The 14481-nt window shown below is 46.4% G+C and overlaps 1 protein-coding gene across 1 annotated transcript in view; it reads left to right on the forward strand.

Annotated features, from left to right (window-relative positions):
- The window catches only part of LOC144686219 (contactin-associated protein-like 5), a 738881-nt gene that overhangs the window by 541365 nt on the left and 183035 nt on the right, over window positions 1–14481 (forward strand). The window contains exon 19 of the mRNA XM_078551310.1: window positions 8869–9108. Coding sequence (XP_078407436.1) covers window positions 8869–9108 — 240 coding nt within the window. The remainder of the gene's footprint in view (window positions 1–8868; window positions 9109–14481) is intronic.

Raw genomic sequence — 14481 nt, forward strand, 5'->3', positions numbered from 1 at the left:
TAACAGATCATCATTCCTGGTTCTACCTGTGTCGTTGGTTTCCATGTGAGCCACAACTACTGGGATCCCCCCCCTCACACTCCACGTTCCTCTCCAGCCCCGAGGAGATGCCCTTAACCCTGGCACTAGGTAAACAACACAACCTTCAGAGCTCAAGGTCATGGCTGTAGAGAATAGAAACCATCCCCTTGACTATACTGTCTCCTATCACTTCCACATTCCTCTTCGCTCTCCCAACTTGAATGGCATCCTTCACCATGGTGTCATGGCCAGCCCACTCACCCACCTTGCAGTCCTTCCCCTTATCCAAACAGGTAGTAAGCACCTCGTACCTGTTGGACAAAGTCAAGGGCTTAGGCTCCCCATCGCTACATGTCGATTCCCTTTACCTGTCTGATTCGCTGTCACACCATTTACCAACTTTAAGGTTCTGCCTAACCTAAAGGGTGTGGCTGTCTCCTGGAATAAAGTGTCCAGGTAACTCTTCCCCTCCCCGATGCCCGCACTCTCCGCAACTCAGACTCCAGCTCAGCAACTCTGAGCCGAAGTTGCCTAAACTGCAGACACTTATTGGGATTGCAGTGCATTCCACAGATTCCCACGTGCTACTGTCACAACACATCACCGGCCCTACCATTTCTTTTAATTTAATCCACCAATTAGTTAATAATTTACACAGATAAAGCAATAGAAAGTTACCATGACTGAGCTTGAAGACAAAGAAAGAAAACTCACCAACTACTGGAGGCTGAATGAAAAAAAGAAAAAGGATCACCTCTTTGTCCCTCCACCCAATTCCCACCCGAGCTAAATTCCTAACTGTACGCTCCCTCTACATCTCAGTCTGGCATAGCCCCCTCCCGTGCGTCCCCTAACTCCATGCAGGTTGGAAATCCTGTCTCTCTGTTTAGGTTCTTTAGCAGAGAGAAGCTGCATCTCAACACCTGGTTTAAGCACAATCAGAGGAAAAGGTCACCTAGGGATCCGAAGATAATCCAGATTGAATACGTCCTTGTCAAACAGAAACATCGAAACAGCATTAAGTGGGTACTGTGCACGACGTTAAATATAAGATCATCAGTAATTAACTCAATATGGAATTTAGGGGAAAATTCTTTACCCAGAGTAGTTACATTGTGGAACTTGCTACCATGGAAGGGCAAATAGCACAGATACATTTATAGGGAAGTTAGATGAGCTCATGAGGGAGAAAGGAATAGAAGGATACCCTGATAGCTTTCATTAAAGTAGATTTGGGGGAGGTTTGTGTAGAGGAAACACTGGTCTAGACCGGTAGGTTGGATGACCTATTTCTGAGCTATGGGGCTGAATTTTCTGCCTACCGGGCGGGTGGGCACGACCCAAACTCCAGCGGGCGGGGAGCCAATCCCCGCCGGAGAAGCGGGCCCCGCCGCCATATTAAGTGGGTGGGCCAATTAAGGCCCGCCCAGCATGATGTCCGCCGGTAAGCGCTATGCGCTTCCTGTGCGGGAGAGGGGCGGGGGGACGGGATTTCCCAAATGCGAGAGTATGCTCTTTCACGCATGCGCACGAAACAGCGCACATTTCCCTGAGGCTAAGTGCTGCCTCAGGGAGATCACTGACAGTTTTATGAAGTCTAAAAATAGAAACATTAAAAAATCATTAACGTGCCGCCCTCATGTGACAATGTCATACGAGATGGGACATGTTAATAAATATCACAAAAACTTTAATAAACTTTTTTAAAACCGACATGAAACCTCGTGGATGAGGTTTCATGTTTTATCTATTTGCCGCCGGGGCTCCTGGCCTGCACATCAACCTTAAGGTTGGACGGGCAGGGCCTTTAATTGTTTTAATTATCCTGTCAATGGCCTCAATTGGCCATTGACAGGTCGGCGGGCCCACAAATGATTTTGCCGCGCCCCCGCCTTACTGAAGACTTAAATGGGGGCGGGATGACGTCGGGGGTTCCCCCCAGTGTCATCTCGCATCGGCGAGCGGGCCCCGCCCCCTGCTCACCAACGGAAAAATTCAGCCCATAATTTCAATGTAATTCTGTATAAACTAGTTTGCTCCCTCCTGCCACGTCTACTGCGCTGCTAGTGCCCTCTCAGGGAGGAGGTCATGAAGGAACAAATGTGGAAATCTTCCTCAGTACTGCATCATGTAACAGCATTTGCAGTTTAGCAATTAGGAAACCACAGGTTCTGGTTATGTCACTGCTCCAGAGACAGCACAAGCTGAATTTTCAAAGGGAGCCAGGGTCAGGACTGGGGTCAGGATTGGAGGCCCGCAATTGGCCCTGCCGGCCGTCATGTTAGTGTGTTACCAATATTCCCACAAGTGGCAAATAGCAAATTCATAACAGCTTAATGTAAATAAGGCGCCCATTAAGGCACTGTTCCCATGCCAACTGGGATTTTCCATCACCATGGGCAGCATTTTCCCGTCGGCGAGCAGGGGGTGGGGCCCGCTTGCCAACGCGTAAAATGACACGCGGTGACTTCAGGCGGGTGTCCTGATGTCACCCCGTGTCATTCTGATCCTCAGTTCGGCGGGCACGCAGCAGGGTCAACTGTGTGCCCGCCGAACTGTCAAAGGCCTATTCTGGCCTGTTAAAAACTAATTAAAGTACTTAACTGAGCTGCCCGTCCAACCTTAAGGTTGGGGGGCAGGCGAAGAGCCCAGGCGGCTTTCCCATTTTTCATGAAACCTCATCCACAGGCGGGATGAGATTTCGTGAAGGATTTATTAATTAAATGAAAATTTTTGAAAAAATTCTTTGACATGTCCCAGCTCATGTGACACTGTCACATGAGGGGATATGTTTTAAAAGCATTTTTTCCCCTTTATTTAAATTTTAAAACCTTAAACTGAGGCACCTCTGTGTCTCAGGGAGATCTCTACCTTCCTTAGCGCGTATGTGCAAAAGGGCGCAGGGAGCCATTCAGGGAATCCCCCCCACCCCGCCGCCCGCACAGGGAGTGCTCAGTGTTTCTGGGCACGCGTCAAGATGGACAGGTGGACGGGCCTTATTTGGCCCGCCCACATAAAATGGGGGTGTGTCTCTGAACGGGGTTTGCGTCTGCCTCCGCACAACCACCCCCCCACCTCCCCGGCCAACGGGGGGAAATTTATGCCCCATATGGGCAACCCTCATTGGCCTGCAGCACATTCAGGCCAACCTGGTGGGCTCAGGTTGGGAAGTGGGGGGCGACAACCATGTTTGAATCTTCAAGAGATCCCCTCCTGCACCCGCAATGGCCACTAGGCCACAGCTACAACCTCTGGATGTCTGATGTCCCGCCAAGGTCATGTAGGCAGCTGTGGCCATTTTAAAAATAAAACATACTTACCCGGCCTACCCCCTCTCTGTCCTTAGATCAGTAACTCCCACCTCAGCCAGTGGAGCTTCTGATCTGTGCGTTCTAGAGAGTTTCCCTTTGGCCCTCCAGCATCGGGAGCCTGCTCCCCCCCATCCCTAATTGGACATTTAACTGTCCATTCCTCTAAAAGTAGAGGTAAGCATGTCTGGAACACACCACGTGAGACTGGGGCATGGACCTGGACCCCACATCAGCTTCCCGATTCTGGAATAAAAATTCAGCCCCATTTCTCAACACTCCATATTATTTAATTTTCCACTTATTAGTGATTCTACTATTCTTTTTAAGACTTAAGTATGCTTTTTTAAATATTTATAGACTCTGTAAAGCCTTCAATAGCTTCCCCTCATGTAGCGACTTGCCTTAAAAACTGCTGCATTCCATCATATTTTTCAGCTCTCTAAACATTATAGACCTGAAACTGTTTCCTTTTCAGTCATCCTCAACAGCAAGTCCTAGTAGAGTTACAGGATGAATACACTATCCAAAAAAAAACTCAACAAGGTGAGCTCAATGAATGGGTTCGTTACTTATGGTGCAAAAGCCATTAATAACTATCCAATTAAAAGATTAACATGTAAGGATACTTGGTGCTCTTCAAAGAAGCACAATATTTTGAGACCCTGTCTCGCAAGCTGAGCCTCACAAATAGTGGGATGCTCACTTAGCATAAAACTGCAGCTGCAGAGCCTCAGATTGTTCCTCTATTAAGTGACAGGATTGTCTAGTGATGCAGACCTTTGGGGGGGCTTTACTCCCTGCTGGAGCAGTGTCATCTTTCTGGGGACCTATGGGAAGCTCACCACTCCAGTCCTATGCCAGCAAGATTCAGCCTGGCCTTCTGGCCTCTTGATGATGTGACACACCACTAAAATACCAAAGGCCAACTATTTTCAACACTCCCCCTGCCGAGGCTATGCGCTTCAACAAGGTCAATGGTGGGTGCTATGGATGGACACCTTCTGGCACTAGTGCTGGGATGTGCTCACTTGAGGATTTTCAGGGCCATAGTCTTTGCGGTCCTGTCGAGACTATGAGGATGAAATTCAACTTCAGCTGGGGATACTGAATGGATGGTATGGATCAGTCGTCCATTATACGCCCCACCTGATTATACTTTCCATTACCTTCAACTCAGCCCAGGGTGGGACCAGAAAAATCCCAGCCTCGCAGTGTTTAAAAAGAGAGGTGCGGGGCTGGTGTGTGGGTGACAAAGTGCAACTTTGATTTCATGCTGGTCCAGTGAATATGTATCCATTGGTGTCTGGGTGCATCTGTTCTGAATCATGTCAATCTCCTGGAAAGTAAGTGGACCCAGAGGGTCTACTTGAAGTAGGGTGATGCTCTTGGTCGGCTAATGGGGAACATACAGGTTATCCCTACTGGTCTAATATCAGTGCATTTCTATAAGAATGTATCCCCGTGTCCTGAGATAGGTGAATACGTAAGCCAATCCTTTTGATGACTTACAGAAGAAAAATATGCTGTTTTCATTCAATGTGAGAAGGCAATAAGGCTTTGGCAGACCTGTCTTTAATCTCATAACCGTTTATTTTGCGGCTTTGAAATTAAAATGTAAATACCTAAAATAATAACACTGATAATTCTCTTCATAATTTTACGGTTCATGTCTTCATCTTATTATTACAGACACAACTCTCCCAATTGGTTTTTGATGTTCAAGAGTTTTCCCTTTGTAAACATGATGGTTCTTTCAAAAGCCCAGAATTACCCCTTTATTCAAAACTTGTTTTTGGATAAATAAACCATTTCATGCAGCATGGTGTTTCTAATGTTTGGTACTCATAAGCGGATATTCCGGATAAGGAATTTCAAATGGTGGGAATTTACTTACTTAATTAACATGAGTGCACTGCATCTGGAATAAGCAATGTCCCTGTAGAACTGACAAGGTTAATGCAAGTGCCACTGTTTTCCTTTATTGTCTGTTAGACTGATATCTGCTGGCAAAAATTCATTGGCATGTATTCTTGATATCTATCGAAGCACAGACTTAATGCAGCAAAGCTGGATAAGAGGCTTATTTGCAAAGCAACAAAAAAACTAATCTGCAAGTGTGTTTTTATAACGACATACTTATTTTTTTATTAAAAATATAATTTGTGCAGCTTTATTTAAGGTCAAACCATGTCAAAAGAAGGAGCTGGAAGTAAAATGCTTCAGAGGAGAAAACAGTTGGAATATATTTTGTGAAACACTGGATGCCTAAAGGGATTATTGCAAGTAGTATTAATAATAGAGTACATTAATCACTGAGCTTTAGCTGTTCAGTTTTATTGCCTTTCTTAAGCTTTATAAATACCTGCATACATCAACACAACAGAAAGGGGAATTGAGCTTTATTCCAAAGATTTTAACAGTTCTCTTGAATGTGTAGTTTCCTACTTCACTAATTCTGCAGAGGCTTTTAATAATAATGCATTTAATAGTATTTAAATAATATTAAAATTGAAATTTTGTGTCTTAAATTTTATTGGGTTCAATTTTTCACGCATGCCACTGTTTACAAATGCTGTTGTGTAAAAGTGGAGGCGATGCTGCTCTTTAAGTTTTTTGCTAGCGCATTGTACCAGGGGAAAGTTAATTGGAACAACCCCGTCTCAGCTGCCATTAAAGTTACTGTGCACTTAAGATTTGCTTCTTAGTGCCTCAGCACAGTATACCACAGAATCACAGAATTCTAACGGCACAGAAGGAGGCCATTCGGCCCATCGTGTCTGCACCGGCTCTCCGAATGAGCATTATGACCTAGTGTCATTGCCCTGCTTTTTCCCCCGTACCCTTGCACATTGTTTCAATGCAAATAATCTTCTAACGTCCTCTTGAATGCCTCGATTAAACCTGCCTCTGCCACATTTCCAGGAAGTGCATTCCACGCCCAAAGCACTCATTGTGTGAAAAAGTTTTTTCTCACGTCATATTTGCTTCTTTTGCAAATCACTTTAAATCTGTGCCCTCTCGTTCTTGATCCTTTTACGAGCGGGAACAGCTTCTCCCTATCTACTCTGTCCAGCCCCCTCACAATTTTGAACATCTCTATCATATCTCCTCTTAGCCTTCTTCTCTCCAAGGAGTCCTGACAGTCCCAACCTTTCCAATCTATCTTTACCACCACAGGGTGATAAACCACAGCTTTAGTCCCAGGGCCCCAAGCTGCTTATTGCAGCCGCATCACTTCGGTGGGACGCTGAGCTGAGATACTTCCTTATCAGAAAGGGAGACATGGAGAATTTAATGCTACTAATTTAATTCTACCTGCCTGAAGGAAGGTGAGCAAGTTAAAAATAAGTTAAGTGCCCACTCAGATCCTGACCGTTCCCAATGTCAACTGGCAGGAACAAAAACAAAAATTGCTGGAAAAGCTCAGCAGGCCTGACAGCGTCTATGAGGAGAAAGACGGAGTTAACGTTTCGAGTCTGAACGACTCTTCTTCAGAACGTCATACGGACTCGAAACGTTAACTCGTTCTCTCCACAGATGCTGTCAGGCCTGCTGAACTTTTCCAGCAGTTTTTGGTTTTGTTTCAGATTTCCAGCATCCGCAGTATTTTGCTTTTGTCAACTGGCAGGGTTGTGTAGGCAGCTGAAATGCCCTCCTAAAGCAGGTGGGAGCCTCATAACTTCATGCAAATTGTTGGGCCTGTCATGTCAGCAGGACTCCATTGTAGCTTTAGCTAAGAAGCTAAGGCGAGCAGCCACCCTGGCTTTCCTGCTAGGCAGAGGCAGGCCTGAATATGGAAGAGGCTCTGTTGGTTAAAAGGTTCGGTTTGTGGGGTTCAGGAGGAGCAAGAGTTCTCTTCCAGGCCACACAAGGAAAATCAAGGCCTCCACTGACCCAGATACCCAGGCCTCCTTTCAGTCCCATGAGAGTCTTCCAGAATCTTATTCCCACCACTTACTGAGAAGTCTGCCCAAACTTCACTTGCCAACAGCTGCGCTGAACCATCTATTTGCACATTCTGTCCAGGAAGTGAACGGGTGGCATTTCAATGGGGCCCAAGAGTTAAAACATCCTGGGCCTGACATTTAGACCGGGCAGCGTGTTTCACACTCTCCCCACTCCCCGCCAACCCAAATCTCACTCTAGTTTAAAATTGATCCCTGGATCTGTCTTATTTATCTCCTTAAGATCATTTGGACATTGGCAAGATCTAGGAGTATTTTGCCAACCTGTCACTTCCCCTAACCCAGAGAACGTGCATTTTAAAAAGCATTGGGAAGGTAAAAACACAAGGAAGTCTTTTAAAAATATTCACAGCAATCACATTATCTAACTCCCTCAAAAAATAAACCTAGGTCGCAAACGACATGAGCCCATCATTTAAACATAATTTTAAAATGTCTGTTACAGACACCAGTGCCAGAACATTTAAGACAGTGATATGACATTCCGTTATCTGCCGTTTTAAGATGTGGTTAAACCATTTACAGTGCACAGGTTAACAAATGCATTAAAAAAAATTGACAGAGGAACGTGGTGCATATGAGTTTAATCTTTCATCTCAAACACTCATTTCCAGTCTTGCATTCTTACTTAATTGAACATTAAGAAAGTAATAAAAATAAAAATACCTGGAAAAACTCAGCAGGGCCTGACAGCATCTGCGGAGAGGAACACAGTTAACGTTTCGAGTCCGTATGACTCTTCAACAGAACTAAGGAAAAATAGAAGAGAGGTGAAATATAAACTGGTTCAAGGGAGGGGATGGGTGGGACAAGTAGAGCTGGATAGAGGGCCAGTGATAGGTGGAGATTGCCAAAAGATGTCATAGACAAAAGGACAAAGAGGTGTTGACGGTGGTTAGAGAAAGTTGAGAAAGTAATGTTTTTTGCAACAGGATTCCTGTAACTGGACAATACAAGCGCCTGATTAATAAATACACATATCCAATATTCTATCGTAACTTGATCCAAAGATAAGGAATCCATAAAGTAAACTTTTCGCACAAAAAAAAACACTTCTAAAATAAAAACAAGAAGTGCTGGAAAACTCAGCAGGTCTGGCAGCATCTGTGGAGAGAGAAACAGAGTTAACGTTTCAAGTCCAATATGATCCTTCTTTGGAACTTTTGCTTTTACGTCTAAAATATACTGCTGTCTAGTTGAAATTTAGCCATCAGTTATATTTCACGTATTAAAAACTGGAAGATTAATGTCTTCATTCTTAGATCAAAACAATTGTATCATCAAGATGCATGAGAACTGATTTTGTACATTGGATGCATCTGTGTGTTTATTTGGAATCAGCCTTACACTGAAAAGGAGGGTAAAAATGAATTAAGATTGCTTCATGTGAGTTGAGGAAATTGTTTTTTGTTTTGCATTTATTGTGGGAACTTTTCTTTAGTTAGTGCTGTGTGTTTATTGACTGTTAACAAGACATACTGCACAAACAACTGGGATAGGACACAAGTCTTTTAGGTTTTAGCCACCCAACCCCCTCCCGATTCACTTAAAATTAGCCAATCTATTTTCAGGCGGAACTGCCTCAAGACAGAAGGGATTTCTCGGATGTGTTCGCTCTTTACGGTTAAATGGAATCACCCTTGATCTTGAAGAAAGAGCCAAAATTACCCCGGGGGTGAAGCCAGGATGCCTGGGACACTGCAGCAGTTACGGTAACCTGTGTCACAATGGAGGGAGGTGTATCGAGAAGTACAACGGCTATTCATGCAACTGCAGTCGCTCTGCATATGATGGACCATTCTGTAAAAAAGGTGAGCAAATATGTTCCTTTTTTTTTGTCGCCAAATAACGGGAATGATTTTCTTTTGACGGACGTGCACTGGATTTCATCAAGCTTTCATCCAGATTAAAGCAGAATCATTTGTTCTGAGTGTCAAAATATTGAGTCATGCTCATTAAATAAAAAGAACCACTAAACGCAGGTATCGAGATTCTCTCTCATGTAAAGATGTCTTTCCGTTGTGACTCTCTGCAGTCATGCTTCTGAACCACAATGACCTTTGTTGGAACTTTTTTTTCTGAACTGCTCCATGATTGGTTGCTTCCTTTTGTCTGGCTGACCCTGTGTCACATTTTCCATTAACCTTCCAGCCGCCTAGATTTGTCTCGCAGCGGAATCGTCCCAGGTTTTGCACAAAGTGCGGTAATGGGCGGGAAAAAGGACATTTTAGCCGCTGGCCGCAATAGTGGCTTTTTTGCACCATATCATCTCATTCCTGGCGCATCCCGCCTCGTTAGTTATGTATCCACAGGTAACACGCTGGCTCGCTGGAAGACGGGCTCAGGTTTGTCTGCCACGTCGTGACCTCAGCGCTTCCTCGCTCCGGACACCATATTTAAAGTCTCCAGAGCACACAGCCTAATTCATGTCTACAGACCAAGGCTGCTCCAGGGGACAGATGGGCCTGAAAACAAAGAAGGCGGCAATCTCAAAATTCAGTGACATTTCTCTGGGGCACCTGCCGGATGCAGTGGAAAGCCGCCATGATGTCCTTTACCCCCACTCTGGCCGCAGACTGTCCACCAGAGTCACCAATCCGGCCTGGGAGGTGGTGGCAGCAGCGGTCAGCACCATTGGAGCACAGAGGAGGTCAGCCATCCAGTGCAGGAAGAGGATGAATGCTTTCATCCGTTCCACCGGGGGTAAGTCAACCACCTCATCACTCTCAACTCACACACTCTCAAATCTATCACACATCCACAGGGATCTCACACCTCAAGGGACACCACTAACTCTCACACACACCCTCACATCACCATCAGGCTCATACCTTCTGAAGCTCACGTCCTCATCCCATCCATGGCTCTGCTCACCATACAAACATTCCACGTAGTGTCCTATGTCCTACTCAGTCTCTCTCCATTTGCGTTAATGCAGGAGAAGCTGGCTCAAAGCAGCAGGGAGAGGTCTCAGACTGAGGGTGGAGTGGCCGCATTAGACCCCTCATTCACTTTGAGAACTGTGCCATGCACTGACTGGTTAGGACTGTGCTTACAGCGACGGTGAGGTCAGCGGTGAACACCCACATGAGGATCCCACACCACATCATCCCTCTCTCGATGCAACTGTGAGTGTGCTCTCTCCTGCTTTTGACTCAGCTGCCATGTACTAATTATCTCTACTTTGGTTCACAGGGAGCTCTGCCAAGCGACCGACACCCTCAGCCAGCCAGTCCCTCAGCTCCATCCGGGTCCTCACCTCCAGCCAAGAGGGCACCTCCTCCATTGAAGAGCTGGAAATAAGCAGCCTGGAAGACCCGTCACAGTGCTTACCCACACCCTCCACCAGTGCAGAGACACAAACCTCGGCGGGACCTAGATATAGATGAAAAGCCTCTGGATTTGGCCCTCCAGCTCATCGTGGAGAGTCAGCAGAAGGCGGGGGAACTTTATGCAGAGCAGTTGGAAGCCCTTAACAGAGTGGCACATGAGTCGGAGGAGTGGGTCCGCCTGCTCTCTGATGAAATGGTGCCCACATGTGTGAGTATGGAGATCTCCATGGGGAGGATGGTGGACGCCATGGAGGCCCTGGTCCAGCAGAACTCGGAGATGCGTGCAGACCTGCACTCCATCACGGGAGCCGTGGGTGAGTTTCTGCAGTGGAGCGCGAGAGGGAAACAGTGCACTGCTATGTCCCTCCAGGTGTTCCTTCCCCTCAAGGAGTCAGGTTGGGGCCCTTGGGCACCCGAAGAGAGGAGAAGCGGCATTTGGACACCCTGTGTCATACACTCAGGAATCTCAGAGGCTGTCCTCTTCTTCGAGTCGCCTTTACCTGTGACACCCACAACTTCATCTTCTGTCACCACAGGTGGAGCAGCTGGCCCATAGGAGGACAGCCAAAGCAAGCCAGAGCCCTCAAGGCCTCAGCTCTGACGCATGCCAAAGTCATCAGAGGCAACAGGGCCAACCATTGCACAGGCTGTCTCCACCCCTGCTGCGGATGTCAGGGCAGCACCTAGAAGAAGTGGTAGGTCTAGCAAAGTTAAGATATCCTGATTATAAGCGGTTGCACAGCTGAACACGTGTTGTTACTTTATAATCTGAAAATATATTCACTTTCACTGAATAATGTGGGTGTCTTTCAGCTTCATTTACAGGCTTCACGAGTCCCACCCCAGCATACCCCCACTAGCAGTTCAGCTGCATGCAGCTAGACCACAAGTGCTTCTGGAGTGAGAAGTGTGTGTGTGGCAGGGCTTTTAGGAGGCTCATACAAGCTCAAGTTTAATGGGGGTGATAGAATGAGGGAGATCAGCCAAGCGTGTTGGAATAATCGAGCCTAGAAGTAACAAAGGCATCAATGAGGGTTTCAGCAGCAGATGATCTGAGACAGGGTGAAGTTGGGCGATGTTGTGGAGATGGAATTAGGCATCAAGTGGGATCAAATGCAACACTAGGGTGGGGAACAGACTGGCTTAAACACAGACTGTTACTGGGAGAGGGATGGGGACGGTGGCTAGGCAACTGAGTTGAAACATGGATGAAAAACAATGGCTTAAACCTTCCCAATATTTAATTGGGGGACATTTCTTCTCATCCAGTATTGGATGTCAAATAAGCAGTCTGAGAATTTAGCAACAGTGGAGGAGAGAAGAGGGGTGGTAGTGAGGTAGAGTTGGGTGTCGTCAGTGTACAAGTGAAATCTAGATGCTGCTTTTGAATGATGTCATCGCAGGGGAGCATGCAGGTAAGAAATAGGAGGGGGCCAAGGACTGATTCTTGTAGGGCACCAGAGATAACAGTCTGGGAGCAGGAAGAGAGGTCTGCAAGTGATGCAGCTCTTTTTCTGTAATCCTCCATGTTACAGCACATCAAGGGCATGTCCAAGAGCTTTTTAAATACGTTTTAAAAATGCATTTGGACTGATGAGGTCCATATCCAAATGCAGCAAGACCTGGACAATACCTAGGCTTGGGCTGACAAGTGGCAAGTAACATTCGCGCCACACAAGTGTCAGGCAATGACCATCTCCAACAAGGGAGAATCCAACCATCGCCACTTGATGTTCCATGGCATTACCATCACTGAATCCCCCACTATCAACATCCTGGGGGGTTACCATTGACCAGAAACTGAACTAAACGATCCATATAAATACTATGGCTACAAGAGCAGGTCAGAGGCTAGGAATCCGGTGGCGAGTAACTCACCTCCTGATTCCTCATAGCCTATCCACCATCTACAAGGCACATGTCAGGAATGTGATGGAATACTCCCCACTTGCCTGGATAAGTGCAGCTCCCACAATACTCAAGAAGCTGTCTAGGACAAAGCAGCCTGCTTGAGAGGCACCACATCAACAAACATTCGGTCCCTCCACCACCAACGCACAATAGCAGCAGCGTGTACCATCTACAAGATGCACTGCAGGAATTCACCAAGGCTTAGACAGAACCTTCCAAACCCACGAGCACTACCATCTAAAAGGACAAGGAGAGCAGGTAGATGGGAACACCACCACCTGGAAACTTCCCTTCAAGTCACCCACCATCCTGACTTGGAAATATATCACCGTTCCTTCACTGTCACTGGGTCAAAAATCCTGGAACTCTCTCCTTAACAGCACTGTGGGTGTACATACACCACATAGACTGTAGCAGTTCAGGAAGGCAGCTCACCACCACCTTCTCAAGGGCAACTAGGGATGGGCAATAAATGTTGGCCCAGCCAGCAAAGCCCACATCCCGTGAATGAGTTAAAAAATAAAATAATGAAGGTTTCTACATCTACCATCTTTTCAGGAAGTGAGTTCCAAATCCCCACCACCCCCTGGGAGAAGAAATTTCTCCTTAATTTCCCTCAAATCTCTCTACCAATTACGTTAAACCGATGCCCCCTGGTTATTCACCTCTCTGATAAGGTAAATAAGACCTTCCTATCCAGCCTACATAGGCCCCTCATAATTTTCTAAACCTCAATCAAATCTTCTCTTAGCGTCCTCTGTTCCAAGGAGAACAACCCCAGCCTAACCAATCTTTCCTCATAGTTAAAACTCTCCATTCATGGCAGTATCCTTGTAAATCTCCTCTGTACCCTCTCGATGCAGTCACATCCTTTCTGAAATGCAGTGGCCACAACTTTGTCCAGTAACCAAGCTGTGGCTTAACTAGAGTTTCATACAGCTCTAGCATAATGGCTGCCCCCACTGCACAAGTTATCTTGCACAAAAAAAATAAATGAAAAGGAGTAAATTTAAATCAAAGCAAAATAAAAGGATGAGGTGATTGTGTTACAAAGCTCAGTGTAATGAAGTGAAAGTGGGAAGCACAAGAAGACAGAGGCTGGAATTTTCTGGCCCCATTGGCGCCGGGGGGGGTCATGGCAGGCAGGGGGGGCGGGGACAATATGGTGAGAAGGCCAAAATGTTTGCGATCATCCGCCTTTCCTGCCGCCGCCATTCGGGAACCTAATTTCAATACTTTAGCATTTCATTATAAGCCCTGCTCGCTGGAGTCATTCACCCACCCATCATGTGGGCATGTTGTATGCCAACGTGTTTCACTACTGTACATAAGCAACGCGCACCTGGGGAGCTGCGCTTCACTCAGGACTTCGAGGTTTCTTTGCCTACTTTGCTTCGGGCAGCACTCACGGTCATCAGCACCAGACTTTTAAGGGAGCTCACGGGTAAGTGTCTACCTACCAGACCAGCCGTAAGGCAGGGGTGCCTTTTCAATGGCTGAAGGGCTATGGCTTGCTTGGGGAAGGGGGAGAAGTGGCCTCAGGTAAGGGAAGAGGCTGCAGGGTGTCGGCTATACTGCGGGAGTGTTTTTCCTTTATTCTTTCACGGGATGTGGGCATCGATGGCAAGGCCAGTTTTCATTGCCCATCACTAAATGCCCTGAAACTGACCTTGCTAAGGTCATTCCAGAGTGCAATTAAAAGCCACATGTCGGCCAGTCCGGGTAAGGACGGCAGATTTCCTTCCCCAAAAGAATCGATAATAGTTTCATCGTCATGGCTACTGAGACTAGCTTTATATTCCAGACTGCCAGATTGATGAATCAAATTTAAATTCCACCAGCATCCATGGTGGGATTGTGTGTGTGTGTGTGTGCGTGCGTGTGTCTGTTCAAGTTGATCTGTGCAAGTAGCTTCAAGATGTTGAGGGTTGAGGGGGCAGT

This window comes from Cetorhinus maximus, chromosome 11, assembly GCF_964194155.1.
Source record: "Cetorhinus maximus chromosome 11, sCetMax3.hap1.1, whole genome shotgun sequence".
NCBI lineage: Eukaryota > Metazoa > Chordata > Chondrichthyes > Lamniformes > Cetorhinidae > Cetorhinus > Cetorhinus maximus.